General features: G+C 32.4%; 1 protein-coding gene across 1 annotated transcript; it reads left to right on the top strand.

Annotated features, from left to right (window-relative positions):
- The first annotated feature begins 14,663 nt into the window (after positions 1–14,663).
- On the top strand, positions 14,664–19,690 carry LOC143250397 (uncharacterized). The gene is made up of 3 exons (XM_076500849.1): positions 14,664–14,774; positions 17,796–17,873; positions 18,979–19,690. The coding sequence occupies exons 1-3, from the start codon at positions 14,763–14,765 to the stop codon at positions 19,438–19,440; spliced, it is 552 nt and encodes a 183-aa protein (XP_076356964.1). The 5' UTR covers positions 14,664–14,762; the 3' UTR covers positions 19,441–19,690.
- Positions 19,691–19,923: the final 233 nt, after the last annotated feature.

Here is a 19,923-nt window from a genome sequence, read left to right as displayed (position 1 = left end):
GCTACATGTACATACAATAGTCACTCTTATTATATTTATATAGATAACTAGCTCGGAGTCCGCTATAAGAAATTGGTTAAAACAAATTGATAATACAAATGGCTATGAAGACATAATTTAATAAAAATAAATTAAGATTGACATAAAAAAAGTTGAAACCGATGTTAATAATAACAAGCTTTGAGACTAATAATAAAAACAACATTTAATATTAAACATAATAAAACATGATTTGATAATATTGTTGCTCGCTAGGGAGAGCTGTTAATTATGATGATGACGTAAAATCTAGAAAATTCACGTCGATGTAATAATGATCAAGTAGGTTTGTGAAATATGCAGAAATACAAGCAGGTTTTAAGTATGGAAACTAATGAAGTACTTAATAAGTTCAGTTATTAAGTATCAGACGTTGTAGTTATCACGTTTATTCTGTTATCAGTTACTAAAATAACGCGTTAATTTTACAAGTTTAATAATGAGTATGCTAGGCCTACATTATGAGTATGCTAGGCTTACATTCGTTTGAGAGATTCTAAGTTATCGTTGCTCTAACGAAGATTAAGAAAGAGGTTAACTAACCCGTTATTGTTCAGTGGACTGGACTCGCCATTACCTTTACCAGAAAGTACATCCAGAGATAGAACACAATACAACACCGATAAGATAAAGAAGTAAATAATAAAAGAAAACTTAATAATAGCAGTATTAGAAAATAGTAATAAGAAACACAATAAATTTGATAATAACAATACTGAAAATTATTAGAGAAAAACAATATCAGATAATACATCAAACACAATGTTAATAATAACTCTATATAACACAAATTATGTTCCTAGATAGTATATGTTATTTCTTAATTGCTCATGTTGTAAAAGTACAGAAAATGGCCATTATTCCCTTCAAACTTTACTTTTGTGACTTGTATAATGAAAGTTAGAAATTAACCTATTTGCTATGTAAAAACTGGCAAATCAGCACATTTTCATTTACATAAAATTTGAATAAAACAACGTAAGTTAGAGAAAACTCTCTATCAGCTACTCAGCACTGAATCTACCTGGAATGTTCTAGAAAATGGTTAAATTGAAAATTTCATTACTCAGGTCAAAAAAGCAAAGTTTGAAGAGAGTCATAGGTCATTTCCATTTACTTTTGTCATAAGCAATTAGGAAATAAAACTTTCTGACCAGGAACAAAAAAAAGTAAAAATTTTGTTACATAGTGTAATCATTACGAGAAACTAGTAATAAGAAACACAATAAATTTGATAAAACTGAAAATTATTAGAGAAACAATATCAGGTAATACTATTTAAAAATCAGTAAAATGAGGCTTATAATAAAACCCGAGATTCACATCAGAAATGACAAATCTGAGTATGATATTAATAACAACAATAGAGACAGGAATTACTGACAAGTTCCTAGAGTAATATTAATTAGAGCAAGAGAGACAGGTTATATCAATGTCTGAGAAACCATTGACTAAATAACTAGGTCGAAGAAAGACATTATGAAATTAACGCTTTCAAGGATTGTAAAAAACAAACAAACAACAAAATACTTTAATTTAATCACACATAAAGTTACAATAAACACTGCTCTATCGGTTTGAGTTTATATGTTGATAAACACCTTAGACAAAGAACATGTGTTACTTAATATTTTCAAGTTTCACAAACAGTTCAACTCACATAAGTTTTAACATAGCATAACGTAAAGAATGTGACATTCCCTTATTGTCTAGACTGGAAAATCAGGTTATATCTTTATATTTTTAAAAAACCAGTAGGGAAGTATGTGAAAACATTTATGTGTGTGTGTTACGTTCAAGAGCTGAAAATGTTACATTAGGTTTAGTCTAGTTCTCTGAAAATATGAACCACATTCAACCAGATGGCGCGAAACGAACATGTCGCCGATCTATATTTTAAAACCGCTTTCACTAATCTCCAGATTTCTTTATGTTCACCATTGATATATTAGGTAATCTTATAATTTAATAGGTATAACATAGAGTTTAGCTTAAATGTTAGTTTAGTGGTCGAACTTTCCTTGCTTACAAATAGCCTGCGAATAGGAATATCAAAGAATATAGCTGACCAATAGAGTAGCACATTTTTGTTACTTCAGTCGAAAAAACTAAGAATCACAGTTGCAAGACTTAGCTCGTCATTGAAATTAGGCTTAAGCAAACGCAAAACATGTAATACGTGACAGAAAATAATGTTCAGTCTTTAGGTTTATTCTATAAAAGTATTGGTAGTGAATGGTTTAATAATCATTTTATAATTTTTTTCCGTTTTTATAATTAATCACCAGATGCCGCATTAAGTGGGACTTTTATTCTCAGAAATCCATTCACAGTGAGTTTAGGATTTCAATGAAACTAAACGAGTAAAACTTTTAACAGAGAAACACTCAGGTGACCGTGCGATTATTCGTTAAATAATAGATCAGACATAATGCTGTTTAGAAATGGTTTTTATGATTAAACACTGTTTGTGTTCTTCTGTATATGGATACATTTAGAACATTACCCATGAGGCCTATGTGTCTGGAAGCTTTGTTTTCAAGATCATATGAAATAAAGTCTTAACTTTTCCTTTCATGCAAGGTGAAAACTTAAACATTCATATAATAACAAGGTAAAAGTAAATGATATGTACCATATAAAATATAGTAAATATGTGCGATAATAATTACTGTATACAAAATAATAACACAGATAAGGGTAAAAACAATATTACTATATTTAACTCAGTAACAGATGCAAGGGTATAAACAATATTACTATATTTAACTCAGTTACAGATGTAAGGGTAAAAACAATATTACTATATTTAACTCAGTGACAGATGCAAGGGTATAAACAATATTACTATATTTAACTCAGTTACAGATGTAAGGGTAAAAACAATATTATTATATTTAACTCAGTAACAGATGTAATGGTATAAACAATATTACTATGTTTAACTTAGTAACAGATGTAATGGTATAAACAATATTATTGTATTTAACTTAGTAACACATATAAGGATATAAACAGTATTACTATATTTAACTTAATAACGCATATAAGATAAAAACAGTATTGTATCCTTAATAGGATATACACTGTTACGTGTAATTTATATCTGGCCACATTCTACACCACGAAGTTCTAAAGTGTATCAGTTTATTTAATATTGTAAGATGTTCCTCTATATTAGGATGATTAACTTCAGGAGAAAACGTGTTACCAATAAATAATGTTTTCTTATTCAACTGAGTTTTTTTTTTTTTTTGGGGGGGGGAGTGGAATTGAAAACGTTTTTCAGTTAAGATTATTATATCCTTTTATTTTTCTATTTATTTAGTTTGTGTTGAACTATGACATTAACAACTCATGTGGTAGTTATTCACTTATCTGATAACTGATTCCTAAAACCTATTCAACGTTTCCAAAGTTATATTTAACCCTCCAGAGGAAAGAAAATAAAAATGTTGTCATGATTGAAGCCACGTACGTTTCAAACTATTACATTTATAATACACCAGACAGGCGCAACAAAAACAAATGTTATCCAAGTTCACAACACAGTTCGATAGCCACGGATTTTTAGAATATTTCGAAAATGAGTATGGATTCAAACTTGAACTGTGTATTTACCTACTTCTCACTAAAGGCGATCCAGATATTAAAAACAATGTAAGAGTTCAATTAGAAAAGCAAAACATGAAATTCCAATTCTACAGACATGGTCATTTTATTTCCACCATTACTTTATTATATGTGACAAGTGACATTACTTTTATTGTATGTGACAGTCAAGTGACATTACTATTATCGTAAGTGACAGTCAAGTGATATTACTATTATTGTATGCCACACTCAAGTAACATTATTATTATTGTATGTGACAGTCAATTGATATTACTTTTATTGTATGTGACAGTCAAGTGACATTACTGTTACTGTATGTGACAGTCAAGTGACATTACTATTATAGTTGGTGACAACTTATCTGTACGACAAGAAAAAATACATTCGCTTTACCAGGTAATTAGCCACTTATAATATAAGTAATGACATAACAAAAACCAAGAAGGTTTTTTCATGGGCCTAACAACAGAAGAAACAGGAAAACCAGACCAATGTCACAGTGACTAAAATTAACTTTAATCAGGGTCTTCTGAGGTATTTTATTTCTTCTGTTGCAACACTACATGTCTGGTTTTGGTAAATTCCAACAGAATATCGGTTTTTCTTTAATCGCTACAGTTACTCATCATAATTAACAGTTTTCTTAAAAATATAAATATCAACTTAAAACAACTTATCAGTAATTTTCAGAATACACGACCAATTATTACTTAACTTATTAGTAATTTTCAGAATACACGACCAATTATTACTTAACTTATTAGTAGTTTTCAGAATACACGACCAATTACTACTTAACTTATCAGTAATTGTCAGAATACACGACCAATTATTACTTAACTTATCAGTAATTTTCAGAATACACGACAAATTATTACTTAACTTGTCAGTAATTTTCAGAATACACGACAAATTATTACTTAACTTGTCAATAATTTTCAGAATACATGACAAATTATTACTTAACTTATCAGTAATTTTCAGAATACACGACAAATTATTCTTCTGCTGTGTCCATAATTGTTTTAAATGAATAGAACATTCGATGATCTTGAATATTATAATAAAAAGTACTGTAAACAACAGTTTTAAGAAACTACTTTGAATATTTTGTAATAACTCAATATAAACATATTTTAAGAAATTGTCTTAAACATTATTTCGTATGTGAAAACTAGTTATAAACTACAGTTTTAACAAAGAACCTTAAACATTATATAAGAGCTAGTTATAAACTACACATTTAACAAACTATCTATAACAATATATAAGAAATGGCTATAAACAACAGTTTTAAGACACTACCTTCAGCACTACATAAATTCCTTAGTCGATAGAAAACTTACAAACAAAATTTTAATTATGATACTGTACAGACGTCAACCGTATGTCAGAAGTTTCTTAGTCTAAGGAGAACTAACAAACGAAATTTCTTTGTGTCACCTTACAAACGTTAAACGTAATCTTATGTTTAATAGATAGGAGTTTCAATTATGACTTCTTGGAGGGGCTTAACCGATGTGACCAAATTAGTTTGTGCTTAGACAAGTTGCAAACGAGTTTGAATCGAGTTACCACCTTAATGGCGTCCACAGTTTGTGACCAAATTAATAAGTTCACAGAGAACAAACAGAAAATTTTATTATACATTCTAAATGTAGAACATTAATAATACCTTCGACTGATTAGTGTTGGTGTTTATTATACATTCTAAATGTAGAACATTAACCATTCTCTGAAATGTGGTATTTTAGTATTTACTATACATTCAAAATTTAGAACAATAACCATTCCTTGGAGTGATTGGTCTTAATGATTCTTATACATTCTAAATGTAGAACACAGTAACCATTTCTTTGAGTGATTAGTGTTAGAGTTTCCTATACATTCTAAATGCAGAACATTAACCACTTCTTGTAGTGATTAGTGTTAGAGTTTCCTATACAATGTAAATGTAGAACATTAGCCATTGTTTCGAGTGATTAGTGTTAGTGTTTCCTTTATATTCTAAACATAGAACACATTAACCATTCTTTGAAGTGATTAGTTTCATTGTTTCATATACATTCCAAATGTAGGATATTAACCATTCCTTGGCGTGATTAATGTTACTGTTTCCAATACATTGTAAATGTAGAATATTATTAATTCGTGGGAGTGATGTAATGTTACCGTTCCTATACATTCTAAATATAGATCATTAATCATCTCTGGAAGTAATGTAATGTTTATGTTTACTATACATTCTAAACGTAAAACATTAAGCATTCCTTGGAGTGAGATAATGGTAATGTTTCCTAAATATTCTAAATGTAGAGCATTAAATATTTTTTGCAATGATGTTATTTTAGTGTTTCCTATACATTCAAAATCTAGAACAATAACAATTCCTTAGAGTGATTTGTCTTAGTGTATTTTATACATTCTAAATGTAGAACACATTAACCATTGGTTTGAGTGATTAGTGTCAGTATTTCCTATACATTCTAAACCTAGAACATTAACGATTCCTTGGAGGGACTAGTTTTAGAATTTCCAAAAACATTCTACACTTAGAACATTAACAATTCCTTAGAAAGATGAGTTTGAGTGTTTCCTATACATTCTAAGTGCAGAACATTACTGTTCCTGGGAGTGATTAGTATTAGTGTTTCTAATACATGCCAAACTATACATTCTAAGTGCAGAACATTACTGTTCCTGGGAGTGATTAGTATTAGTGTTTCTAATACATGCCAAACTATACATTCTAAGTGCAGAACATTACTGTTCCTGGGAGTGATTAGTATTAGTGTTTCTAATACATGCCAAACTATACATTCTAAGTGCAGAACATTACTGTTCCTGGGAGTGATTAGTATTAGTGTTTCTAATACATGCCAAACTATACATTCTAAGTGCAGAACATTACTGTTCCTGGGAGTGATTAGTATTAGTGTTTCTAATACATGCCAAACTATACATTCTAAGTGCAGAACATTACTGTTCCTGGGAGTGATTAGTATTAGTGTTTCTAATACATGCCAAACTATACATTCTAAGTGCAGAACATTACTGTTCCTGGGAGTGATTAGTATTAGTGTTTCTAATACATGCCAAACTATACATTCTAAGTGCAGAACATTACTGTTCCTGGGAGTGATTAGTATTAGTGTTTCTAATACATGCCAAACTATACATTCTAAGTGCAGAACATTACTGTTCCTGGGAGTGATTAGTATTAGTGTTTCTAATACATGCCAAACTATACATTCTAAGTGCAGAACATTACTGTTCCTGGGAGTGATTAGTATTAGTGTTTCTAATACATGCCAAACTATACATTCTAAGTGCAGAACATTACTGTTCCTGGGAGTGATTAGTATTAGTGTTTCTAATACATGCCAAACTATACATTCTAAGTGCAGAACATTACTGTTCCTGGGAGTGATTAGTATTAGTGTTTCTAATACATGCCAAACTATACATTCTAAGTGCAGAACATTACTGTTCCTGGGAGTGATTAGTATTAGTGTTTCTAATACATGCCAAACTATACATTCTAAGTGCAGAACATTACTGTTCCTGGGAGTGATTAGTATTAGTGTTTCTAATACATGCCAAACTATACATTCTAAGTGCAGAACATTACTGTTCCTGGGAGTGATTAGTATTAGTGTTTCTAATACATGCCAAACTATACATTCTAAGTGCAGAACATTACTGTTCCTGGGAGTGATTAGTATTAGTGTTTCTAATACATGCCAAACTATACATTCTAAGTGCAGAACATTACTGTTCCTGGGAGTGATTAGTATTAGTGTTTCTAATACATGCCAAACTATACATTCTAAGTGCAGAACATTACTGTTCCTGGGAGTGATTAGTATTAGTGTTTCTAATACATGCCAAACTATACATTCTAAGTGCAGAACATTACTGTTCCTGGGAGTGATTAGTATTAGTGTTTCTAATACATGCCAAACTATACATTCTAAGTGCAGAACATTACTGTTCCTGGGAGTGATTAGTATTAGTGTTTCTAATACATGCCAAACTATACATTCTAAGTGCAGAACATTACTGTTCCTGGGAGTGATTAGTATTAGTGTTTCTAATACATGCCAAACTATACATTCTAAGTGCAGAACATTACTGTTCCTGGGAGTGATTAGTATTAGTGTTTCTAATACATGCCAAACTATACATTCTAAGTGCAGAACATTACTGTTCCTGGGAGTGATTAGTATTAGTGTTTCTAATACATGCCAAATGTAGAATAATAAACATTACTGTTCCTGGGAGTGATTAGTATTAGTGTTTCTAATACATGCCAAATGTAGAATAATAAACATTACTGTTCCTGGGAGTGATTAGTATTAGTGTTTCTAATACATGCCAAATGTAGAATAATAAACATTACTGTTCCTGGGAGTGATTAGTATTAGTGTTTCTAACAGATGCCAAATGTAGAATAATAAACATTACTGTTCCTGGGAGTGATTAGTATTAGTGTTTCTAATACATGCCAAATGTAGAATAATAAACATTACTGTTCCTGGAGTGATTAGTATTAGTGTTTCTAATACATGCCAAATGTAGAATAATAAACATTACTGTTCCTGGAGTGATTAGTATTAGTGTTTCTAACAGATGCCAAATGTAGAATAATAAACATTACTGTTCCTGGGAGTGATTAGTATTATTGTTTCTAATACATGCCAAATGTAGAATAATAAACATTACTGTTCCTGGGAGTGATTAGTATTAGTGTTTCTAATACATGCCAAATGTAGAATAATAAACATTACTGTTCCTGGGAGTGATTAGTATTAGTGTTTCTAATACATGCCAAATGTAGAATAATAAACATTACTGTTCCTGGGAGTGATTAGTATTAGTGTTTCTAATACATGCCAAATGTAGAATAATAAACATTACTTGGAGGTATGTAATGATAATGTTTCTTATACATTTTAATGGCAGAACACTGACCATTCTTTGGAGAGATTGGTGTTAGTGATTCCTATACATTATAAATGTAGAACATTAACCATCTCTTCGAGTGATGTAATGTTAATGTTTGCTACACATTTTAACAGTAAAACATCAACCATTCCGTGGAGTATTTAGTTTTAGTGTTTCCTATACATTTTAATGTGAACATTAACCATTCCATGTAGTGATTATTGTTTGTGTTTATAATATATTCTAAATGTAGAACATTAACCATTCCTTGGACTGATATAATGCTAGTGTTTTATAAATATTCTAAATGTAGTGCATTTACCATTCTATGGTGTGATGCAATGTTACTTGTCCTATACATTCTAAATGTAGAATATTAACAGTTCTTTGAAGTTATTAGTGTTAGGTTTTTCTATACATATATGTAGAACATTAACCATTTCTTGGAGAGATTAATGTTAGAGTTTCATTTTCATTATAAATATATAGAATATTAACCATTCCTTGTATTGATTTACCGTTACTGTTTCATATAAATTCTAAAAGTAAAACATTAAAAATCCTTGAAGTAAAGTAATGTTATTGTGTCATATACATTCTAAATGTGGAGCATAAACATGCCCTGGAGAGAATAGGGTTAGTGTTTCATACACATTCTAAATGTAAAACATAAACATGCCCTGGAGAGATTAGGGTTAGTGTTTCATACACATTCTAAATGTAAAACATAAACATGCCCTGGAGAGATTAGGGTTAGTGTTTCACACACATTCTAAATGTAGAACATAAACATGCCCTGGAGAGATTAGGGTTAGTGTTTCATACACATTCTAAATGTAAAACATAAACATGCCCTGGAGAGATTAGGGTTAGTGTTTCACACACATTCTAAATATAGAACATAAACATGCCCTGGAGAGATTAGGGTTAGTGTTTCATACACATTCTAAATGTAAAACATAAACATGCCCTGGAGAGATTAGGGTTAGTGTTTCATACACATTCTAAATGTGGAACATAAACATGCCCTGGAGAGATTAGGGTTAGTGTTTCATACACATTCTAAATGTGGAACATAAACATGCCCTGGAGAGATTAGTGTTAGTGTTTTATACACATTCTAAATGTAGAATATAAACATGCCCTGGAGAGATTAGTGTTAGTGTTTCATACACATTCTAAATGTAGAACATAAATATGCCCTGGATATATTAGTGTTAGTGTTTCATACACATTCTAAATGTAGAACATAAACATGTCCTGGAGAGATTAGGGTTAGTGTTTCCAATAAATTCTAAATGTAGCACATAAACATGCCCTGGAGATATTAGGGTTAGTGTTTCATACACATTCTAAATGTAAAACATAAACATGCCCTAGAGAGATCAGGGTTAGTGTTTCACACACATTCTAAATGTAGAACATAAGCATGCCCTGGAGAGATTAGGGTTAGTGTTTCATACACATTCTAAATGTGGAACATAAACATATCCTGGATAGATTAGTGTTAGTGTTTCATACACATTCTAAATGTAGAACATAAACATGCCCTGGAGTGATTAGGGTTAGTGTTTCATACACATTCTAAATGTGGAACATAAACATGCCCTGGAGAGATTAGTGTTAGTGTTTCATACACATTCTAAATGTAGAATATAAACATGCCCTAGAGAGATTAGTGTTAGTGTTTCATACAGATTCTAAATGTAGAACATAAATATGCCCTGGAGATATTAGTATTAGTGTTTCATACACATTCTAAATGTAGAACATAAACATGTCCTGGAGAGATTAGGGTTAGTGTTTCCAATAAATTCTAAATGTAGCACATAAACATGCCCTGGAGAGATTAGGGTTAGTGTTTCATACACATTCTAAATGTAAAACATAAACATGCCCTGGAGAGATTAGGGTTAGTGTTTCACACACATTCTAAATGTAGAACATAAACATGCCCTGGAGAGATTAGGGTTAGTGTTTCATACACATTCTAAATGTGGAACATAAACATGCCCTGGAGAGATTAGGGTTAGTGTTTCATACACATTCTAAATGTAGAACATAAACATATCCTGGATAGATTAGTGTTAGTGTTTCATACACATTCTAAATGTAGAACATAAACATGCCCTGGAGAGATTAGTGTTAGTGTTTCATACACATTCTAAATGTAGAACATAAATATGCCCTGGAGATATTAGTGTTAGTGTTTCATACACATTCTAAATGTAGAACATAAACATGTCCTGGAGAGATTAGGGTTAGTGTTTCCAATAAATTCTAAATATAGCACATAAACATGCCCTGGAGAGATTAGGGTTAGTGTTTCCAATAAATTCTAAATGTAGCACATAACCAATTCCTCTGAGATATGTAATGTTAATGTTTGTTATACTTTTTAAGTGTAGAATATTATCCATTCCTTGGAGTGATGTAAGGTTATTGTGTCTTGTACATTCTACATTTAGAACATTCACCATTGCTTAGAGTGATTAGTGTTAGTTTCCTATACATTTCAAGTATAGAACATTAACTATTCCATCGAGTGATGTAATGTTAATGTTTCCTATACATTCAAATTATAAAATATTAACCATTCCTTGGAGTGATTAGTGTTGGTGTTTCCTCTACATTATAAATGTAGAACGTTAAACATTTCTTTGTGTGATTAATGTTAGCGTTTCCCATACATTTTAATTTTAGAACATCAAGGTAATGTAATATAAGTGTTTCCTATACATTCTAAATGTAGAACATTAATTCTTGCTTGGAGTGATTAGTGTTAGTTTTTTCTATACATTCTAAAGGTAGAATATAACCATTCCATGAAGTGATGTAATGTTAGTATTTCGTAGATATTCTAAGTGTAGAACATTAACTATTCCTTGGAGTAATGTTATGTTAATTTTCCTATACATTCTAAACGTAGAACATTAAGCTTTCCTTGGAGTAATAAGTGTAAGACTTTCTCTACATTCTTAATGTATAACATTAACTATTCCTTGAAGTGATGTAATGTTAATGTTTGCTATATATTCAAAATGTAGAACATTAAGCATTCCTTGCAGGGATGTAAAATATTGTGTCTTCTCCATTGTAAATTAAAGATTAACAATTCCTTGGAGTAATTAGTGTTAGCGTTTTATATATATTCTAAATGTAGAACATTAACCCTTCTTTGGAGTAATGTAATGTTAGTGTGTGTTATACCTTCTAAACGTAAAACATTAAGCATACCTTGGAGTAATGTAATGTTAGTGTGTGCTATACCTTCTAAATGTAGAACATTAACCCTTCCTTGGAGTAATGTAATGTTAGTGTGTGCTATACCTTCTAAACGTAAAACATTAAGCATACCTTGGAGTAATGTAATGTTAGTGTGTGCTATACCTTCTAAATGTAGAACATTAACCCTTCCTTGGAGTAATGTAATGTTAGTGTGTGCTATACCTTCTAAACGTAAAACATTAAGCATTCCTTGGAGTGATTAGTTTTCGTGTTCTCTATACATTCAAAATGTAAAACATTAACCATTCTATATATGGAGTGATGTAATGTTTGTGTTCCCTATACATTCAAAATGTAAAACATTAACCATTCTATATATGGAGTGATGTAATGTTTGTGTTCCCTATACATTCAAAATGTAAAACATTAACCATTCTATATATGGAGTGATGTAATGTTTGTGTTCTCTATACATTCAAAATGTAAAACATTAACCATTCTATATATGGAGTGATGTAATGTTTGTGTTTCCTATACATTCAAAATGTAAAACATTAACCATTCTATATATGGAGTGATGTAATGTTTGTGTTTCCTATACATTCAAAATGTAAAACATTAACCATTCTATATATGGAGTGATGTAATGTTTGTGTTCCCTATACATTCAAAATGTAAAACATTAACCATTCTATATATGGAGTGATGTAATGTTTGTGTTTCCTATACATTCAAAATGTAAAACATTAACCATTCTATATATGGAGTGATGTAATGTTTATGTTTCCTATACAATCTATATGTATAACATTAATCATTCTTTAGAGTCATTAGTGTCAGTGTTTCTCATACATTCGAGTGAAGGGTATTGTTTATGAGAAAAGAATTGTTTTAGTTCCGTAAGTTACATGAAAGGGAAAAACGATCATTAAAGCTAAGCCTAATTGGACATTTGTGAGTTTACTGTTAATACAGTGGAAATGAAGTGATTTTAGATGTTAAATGGAACAGTGTTTGGACTTGTTATCTTTACTAAATTCCGCACTTAATTGTTTAACTTTGTTAATAAAATAATGTAAATTACAAGTGTTTCATTTTTCTTTAAATTCTTCGTTATTTTTTGTTTTGTATTAAAATTGAGAGATTGTGAGATTAACTTTTCAGATCTGTCTCCTGTTTCAATGAGAATATGTTAACACCATAATTTGTCGGTTGGGTTTGAGAATAAGGAAGAAAGTATCACTTGAATATGTGTTATAAGACGTTAAAATGTATTATTCAAGCGCGTTAGTTTCTCAAATGTAGACAGTTTACATGATTTTTATCATAAGTTTTGGATGTATTGGTCAATAGCTGTTCACCATTATCTCTCGTAGTTCAGTAAGCCTGGAGGCTCATCACATTAAAAACCGGTTTCAGTACCAGAACATTATGTAGTTCTGTGCTCAGGTACAAACAAACACAATTCTTCAGAATATGTTAATGTTTCAACATTAACTCATCAGCTGTATAGTTTCAGGCGTCTTCCTAGGAAGATCTCGAATGTTCCTCTTGTTTTCGACTTCATCATATTACATCCTCATCGAGGTTTCTTCATGATGGAGACATAGTACTGTTTTTGTATGTAGAATGAACCAAACTGTGGTTACAATACATAAGATGAACCAAACTATGATTACAACACATAAGATGAACCAAACTATGATTACAACATACATTATAAGATGAACCAAACTATGATTACAACATACATTATAGGATGGACCAAACTATGATTACAACACATAAGATGAACCAAACTATGATTACAACACATAAGATGAACCAAACTATGATTACAACACATAAGATGAACCAAACTATGATTACAACATACATTATAAGATGAACCAAACTATGATTACAACATACATTATAGGATGGACCAAACTATGATTACAACACATAAGATGAACCAAACTATGATTACAACACATAAGATGAACCAAACTATGATTACAACACATAAGATGAACCAAACTATGATTACAACACATAAGATGAACCAAACTGTGATCACAACACTCATTATAAGATGAACCAAACTTTGATTAGAACACACATTAGGCTCTAGTTTCTTATGCTCAGTAAGTGTTTAAAACCTCTTCAGTAATTTTTCTTTATCAGCCAGATTTTATAATTACTTTCCTACTTAACGCTTAAGGTGACTTCTAAGAACTATAGCCATCGTTCAACAGATTTTACACTTGTTTTAGAAACATTAGAAGACTCGAATAAACTTAATATACACATGAGAAATATGTTTCCTTTGGTGTTTAGTGAAGTCAATATGATTTGATACTAAGAAGAAAAATAAAAAAAAAATTCTACACTTTCTAAAATGGTTTTTTAACCAGAAATATCAAGAAAGTAAATCCGTTCATGGAATCGAATAAAAAAGGGTTAACTCAGTTTGTAAAAATAAAATTCGTTTTTCCCCTATATTTAAAGGGCGTGGATTGCTTCAATAAAATAGAATATAGATTCAAACCATAATCGTGGCTGGTGAACTATTGTCTAAAATAGGAGTTCGCTAGGAAAACAACAGACAAGTCTCTTGTGGCAAACAGTCCAAACCCCGCCCAATTTTTGGCCGAAGAATAACACAAGACTTCGGCTTTGTAAGACTTGTTTTCTAAGCCGTAAGGGATGGATTCTGGTAATAATTGAATAGCTGAAGCACATGCCACATAAGATTGTAATGACGTAAGACTTTCATCGTTTGAGGTGATTTGCTCTTTGAATAAACCACCAACCTGATGAGAAGCGTGTCAGAGGAGGGTGGGGCTGCTAGACAACACTTCGACCCATATTGTCCACACTATATAAGTATCTATCTTCACTCACAGTCCAATAACTCTAGCATACCTAATCTCAGGGAGTTGTGGTTCACCATGCTTTCAAAGGTAGGAGCTTTATCGAAATAACTGACTAAAGATACCCACAATTATCTGACTGTAGTAAGCTACGAAAATTATGACAGGGTGTTCGAATACCTCAGACCATACTAAGTTCCTATGGTAGTTGTTTTACAGTCACTGTTCAGATTTACCTAAATCATATGGATTAATGTTTTGATACAAGCTGGCGTAAATTTTCTAATAATTACACTTTCAAGAAGTTAATGTTCCTCATACTGTTTCCAAGCAGTTAATATTCCTCATACTGTTTCCAAGTGGTTAATGTTCCTCATACTGTTTCCAACTAGTTAATATTCCTCATACTGTTTCCAAGTGGTTAATATTCCTCATACTGTTTCCAAGTGGTTAATGTTCCTCATACTGTTTCCAACTAGTTAATATTCCTCATACTGTTTCCAAGCAGTTAATGTTCCTCATACTGTTTCCAACTAGTTAATATTCCTCATACTGTTTCCAAGTGGTTAATGTTTCTCAGACTGTTTCCAAGCAGTTAATGTTCCTCAGACTGTTTCCAAGTGGTTAATGTTTTTCAGACTGTTTCCAAGTGTTAATGTTCCTCATACTGTTTCCAAGTGTTAATGTTCCTCAGACTGTTTCCAAGTAGTTAATGTTCCTCGACTATTTCCAAGTGGTTAATGTTCCTCAGACTGTTTCCATGTGGTTAATGTTCGTCGACTGTTTCCAACTAGTTAATGTTCCTCGACTGTTTCCAAGTGGTTAATGTTCCTCGACTATTTCCAAGTGGTTAATGTTCCTCAGACTGTTTCCAAGTGGTTAATGTTCCTCAGACTGTTTCCAAGTGTTAATGTTTCTCGACTGTTTCCAAGTGGTTAATGTTCCTCAGACTGTTTCCAAGTGGTTAATGTTCGTCGACTGTTTCCAAGTGGTTAATGTTCCTCGACTGTTTCCAAGTGGTTAATGTTCCTCGACTATTTCCAAGTGGTTAATGTTCCTCAGACTGTTTCCAAGTGGTTAATGTTCCTCAGACTGTTTCCAAGTGTTAATGTTTCTCGACTGTTTCCAAGTAGTTAATGTTCCTCAGACTGTTTCCAAGTGGTTAATGTTCCTCAGACTGTTTCCAAGTGTTAATGTTTCTCGACTGTTTCCAAGTGGTTAATGTTCGTCGACTGTTTCCAACTAGTTAATGTTCCTCGACTGTTTCCAAGTGGTTAATGTTCCTCGACTATTTCCAAGTGGTTAATGTTCCTCAGACTGTTTCCAAGTGTTAATGTTTCTCGACTGTTTCCAAGTGGTTAATGTTCCTCGACTGTTTCCAAGTGGTTAATGTTCCTCAGACTGTTTCCAAGTGTTAATGTTTCTCGACTGTTTCCAAGTGGTTAATGTTCCTCAGACTGTTTCCAAGTGTTAATGTTTCTCGACTGTTTCCAAGTGGTTAATGTTCCTCAGACTGTTTCCAAGTGGTTAATGTTTTTCAGACTGTTTCCAAGTAGTTAATGTTCCTTGGCTGTTTCCAAGTAGTTAATGTTCCTCGACTATTTCCAAGTGGTTAATGTTCCTCAGACTGTTTCCAAGTGGTTAATGTTCCTCAGACTGTTTCCAAGTGTTAATGTTCCTCAGACTGTTTCCAAGCTGTTAATGTTCCTCTGACTGTTTCCAAGTGGTTAATGTTCCTCGACTGTTTCCAAGTGGTTAATGTTCCTCAGACTGTTTCCAAGTGGTTAATGTTCCTCGGACTGTTTCCAAGTGTTAATGTACCTCAGACTGTTTCCAAGTAGTTAATGTTTTTCAGACTGTTTCCAAGTAGTTAATGTTCCTCGACTGTTTCCAAGTGGTTAATGTTCGTCGACTGTTTCCAAGTTGTTAATGTTTTTCAGACTGTTTCCAAGTAGTTAATGTTCCTCGACTGTTTCCAAGTGGTTAATGTTCGTCGACTGTTTCCAAGTGGTTAATGTTCGTCGACTGTTTCCAAGTTGTTAATGTTTTTCAGGCTGTTTCCAGGTAGTTAATGTTCCTTGACTGTTTCCAAGTGGTATATGTTCCTCAGACTGTTTGTTAAATATTACAGTATTTACTTAAATTGACGAGAGAGAAGTTGAATTTTTTTAGATCTAAGAGTGAGTGAATGATAATGAATAATATATGTGCAACTGATGTATGATATGTAACACGTAAGTATTGCTTAATGTGTAACATGAACTATTGTTTGATGTTTAACATGTAACCTCTACCTTCTTGTTTAACATATAACTAGATATAATGTGTAACATGTAACTTGAACTCTGCCGCTTAATATGTAACGTCTAGCCTCTTCTTTAACATATAACAACTGTATAATGTGTAACGTGTAACTTGAACTCTGCTGTTTAACATGTAACTACTATAGGATATGTAACATATAACTTTTACCGTATTGTTTAACATGTAACTGTTGTTTGTTATGTAACATGTAACTTCAGCTCTACTGTTTAACATGTAACTACTATTCGATGCGTAACATATAACCTCTACGATATTGTTTATTGCGTAACATTTCACTTCAACTCTACTGTTTAACGTATAACTACTTCTGAATGAGATATCACGTTATTCTTATTTAATCACATATAAGTACACAACGTTTCACAACCATGACGAAGTGATATATCTATGGGAAAACGTACTACGTGTGTTAGATAGAAGGTTCTTCAGGTATGAAACCGTCCCTACGTTTCCCCACAAATAAACTATTCCATCATGGTTGTAAGCTGTTGTCTGCCAGTTTATAATGTAATTACTCCATGATGTCAATCATTTAAGTTCAACCCAATGATTTTTAAGATGTGACCTTTGACCTATTGTGCTTAAATTCTCCCTCAGTGTATAAAGTGTAACTTCTACGTTCTTATGTTCAAATGTTGACTACATTACAATGTTGCAATATACATCAAGTGATGTATTTATTTCTACATGTAAAAATAATTTACAAATCCATCGAGTTGTTTTTAACCGTGTTGTGTTTGTAAGACGTCTTATTCATGCACGTAATTTCATGTTTGTTGGTTTCAGGCCGTCATTTTATTTACTCTCGTCGTGGGATCTTTCGCAGGATATATATATCCTGGTCACGTTGTCGCGCCTGCACCTGTAAGTCTGTTTCACTTAAACCTTGTTCTAATATTTAATCTTAGATATTTAAAATAATTACTCTCTTTTGTTTCGATTAAACACACAGACCGCGACTCAAGGAAACACATTTTCTGTATGATTCTAAAACTAAAGATTTTTGAGTTGTTTTTTTTTTCCGAAATTCTGAATAACCATTTGAAATCTTAATTGGCTGAATTCACACTACTTTCATCGCTAGAAGGGATTTAAACCTATATCCCAACTGAAATCTCATAGAAGCACGCTGGTTATCGCACATGCTGAGAAATGAAATAGCTGGTTCTTCAGATATGTATATTTACTACGCGGTTATCATGGGTTCTGTTGACTGAGATGGCCGACGAAGGCTCAATTCAACCATATTAAACCTAAACTAATCGGACCCAAAGGATCTCTGTGTTGTCAACCACCTAAACCTAACATCTTTGTCAGTCGAGTGTGTGTGTGTTTTTGTTTTTTTTTTAATTTCACAAATAGAACCTTTTAATGGAAGTAAATATTTTAACCTTGAATCCCGGAAACTGTGTCACTACATTGTAAGGAGTGACTGGCAGGCCGAATCTAAACCAAATTGTTTAATTTGGATAAAGAACTTTATATTGGCGTTATAATTAGTAATAACTGATGTTCCATTCATACTATTAACAATGCGACAAAAACAAGTCGATATATACGTTGAAGGTTCATTTGTTTTATACACTCAATTCATAAACAAATACGAGTATTAGATTTTATTGAATTGGTCCACGTAGGTTACAATAAAACTAAAATAAACGTTGTTTGTTCTTAACAATAAACACTTATAACTAAGAGACCGTCTTAACGTAAAGATGACATACCCTTCTGTAAATAATCAGTATGTAACGTAAAGATGACATACCCTTCTGTAAATAATCAGTATGTAACGTAAAGATGACATACCCTTCTGTAAATAATCAGTATGTAACGTAAAGATGACATACCCTTCTGTAAATAATCAGTATGTAACGTAAAGATGACATACCCTTCTGTAAATAATCAGTATGTAACGTAAAGATGACATACCCTTCTGTAAATAATCAGTATGTTATAACGATGTTTTCAGGACATAGACGTTCCCATACCTTATGACACTGGCTATGACACCGTCGACGAGTTCGGAACAAGGCTACAACGCCAGGAGAGTGGTGATGGTGCCGGCAGAGTAACTGGTTCCTACGGTTACTGGGACCCTTGGGGTACCTTCCGTCAAGTAGAATACACCGCTGACGAGGGAGGTTTCCGTGCCTCAGTTTCTACTAATGAGGCCGGCACAGCCAACCAGAACCCCGCTGATGTCGAGATCAACTCTGCAGCCGTTCCAGCTCCAGCTCCAGCTCCAGCTCCCGTCGTTAAAAAGTTGGCTGTCCCAGCAGTTCCAGCTGTCCCAGCCGTTCCTGCTGTCCCAGCCGTTCCAGCCGCCCCAGCCGTTCCTAAGGTTCCTGTAACCGCACCTGTGGTTCCAGCTCTTAAAGCCGGCTACCCCTATCCAGCTTATCCTGAATACTGGAAGAAACCTTGGTATTAATAAACCGGAAAAACCACCTTCCCAAAAGACAAACACCGACTGCTTGGGCACATGCTGGTGATAAGGATGCTTTCAATGTTGAACTGATCGGCACGACTGTTTTAAAACGGAAAAATTTCAAATTGCTTTGCTTCGCATCACGTCCCAAAACGAACGGACTATTCGTCTGTACAGAAAAGTTTAGTTTGAATATGTGTTGTGGAATTATTTATTGCAATAAATATTAGCTAACAGTTAGTTGTTTACGAAACTCTGACTCTATGTTATTTATTATTGTTTAAATTCGTAGCAGTAATTGATGATACGGCGGAGTGTACTCCGAAACAAAACATTTCTTAAGAATCTTCTACGTGAAAATATGAAAGTAAATCGACTGTCTTTAGTTAAAGCATTCTTTCACACATTTAATACCCGCATCAAAATATAATTGTATTTATGTATAATTTTATTTCAAAATTAACTTCATAAACAAACGTCGTTCAT

Source organism: Tachypleus tridentatus, chromosome 5 (assembly GCF_004210375.1).
Source record: "Tachypleus tridentatus isolate NWPU-2018 chromosome 5, ASM421037v1, whole genome shotgun sequence".
NCBI classification, from domain to species: Eukaryota; Metazoa; Arthropoda; class Merostomata; order Xiphosura; family Limulidae; genus Tachypleus; species Tachypleus tridentatus.
Note: the sequence above shows the minus strand (reverse complement) of the source record. Positions and strands in the feature narration are given on the sequence as shown.

Excerpts from the sequence above, each read along its gene's own strand:
- LOC143250397 (XM_076500849.1), top strand. Across the intron at positions 17,874-18,978 it reads ACGTTGTCGCGCCTGCACCT|GACATAGACGTTCCCATACC; the intron begins GTAAGTCTGTTT and ends CGATGTTTTCAG.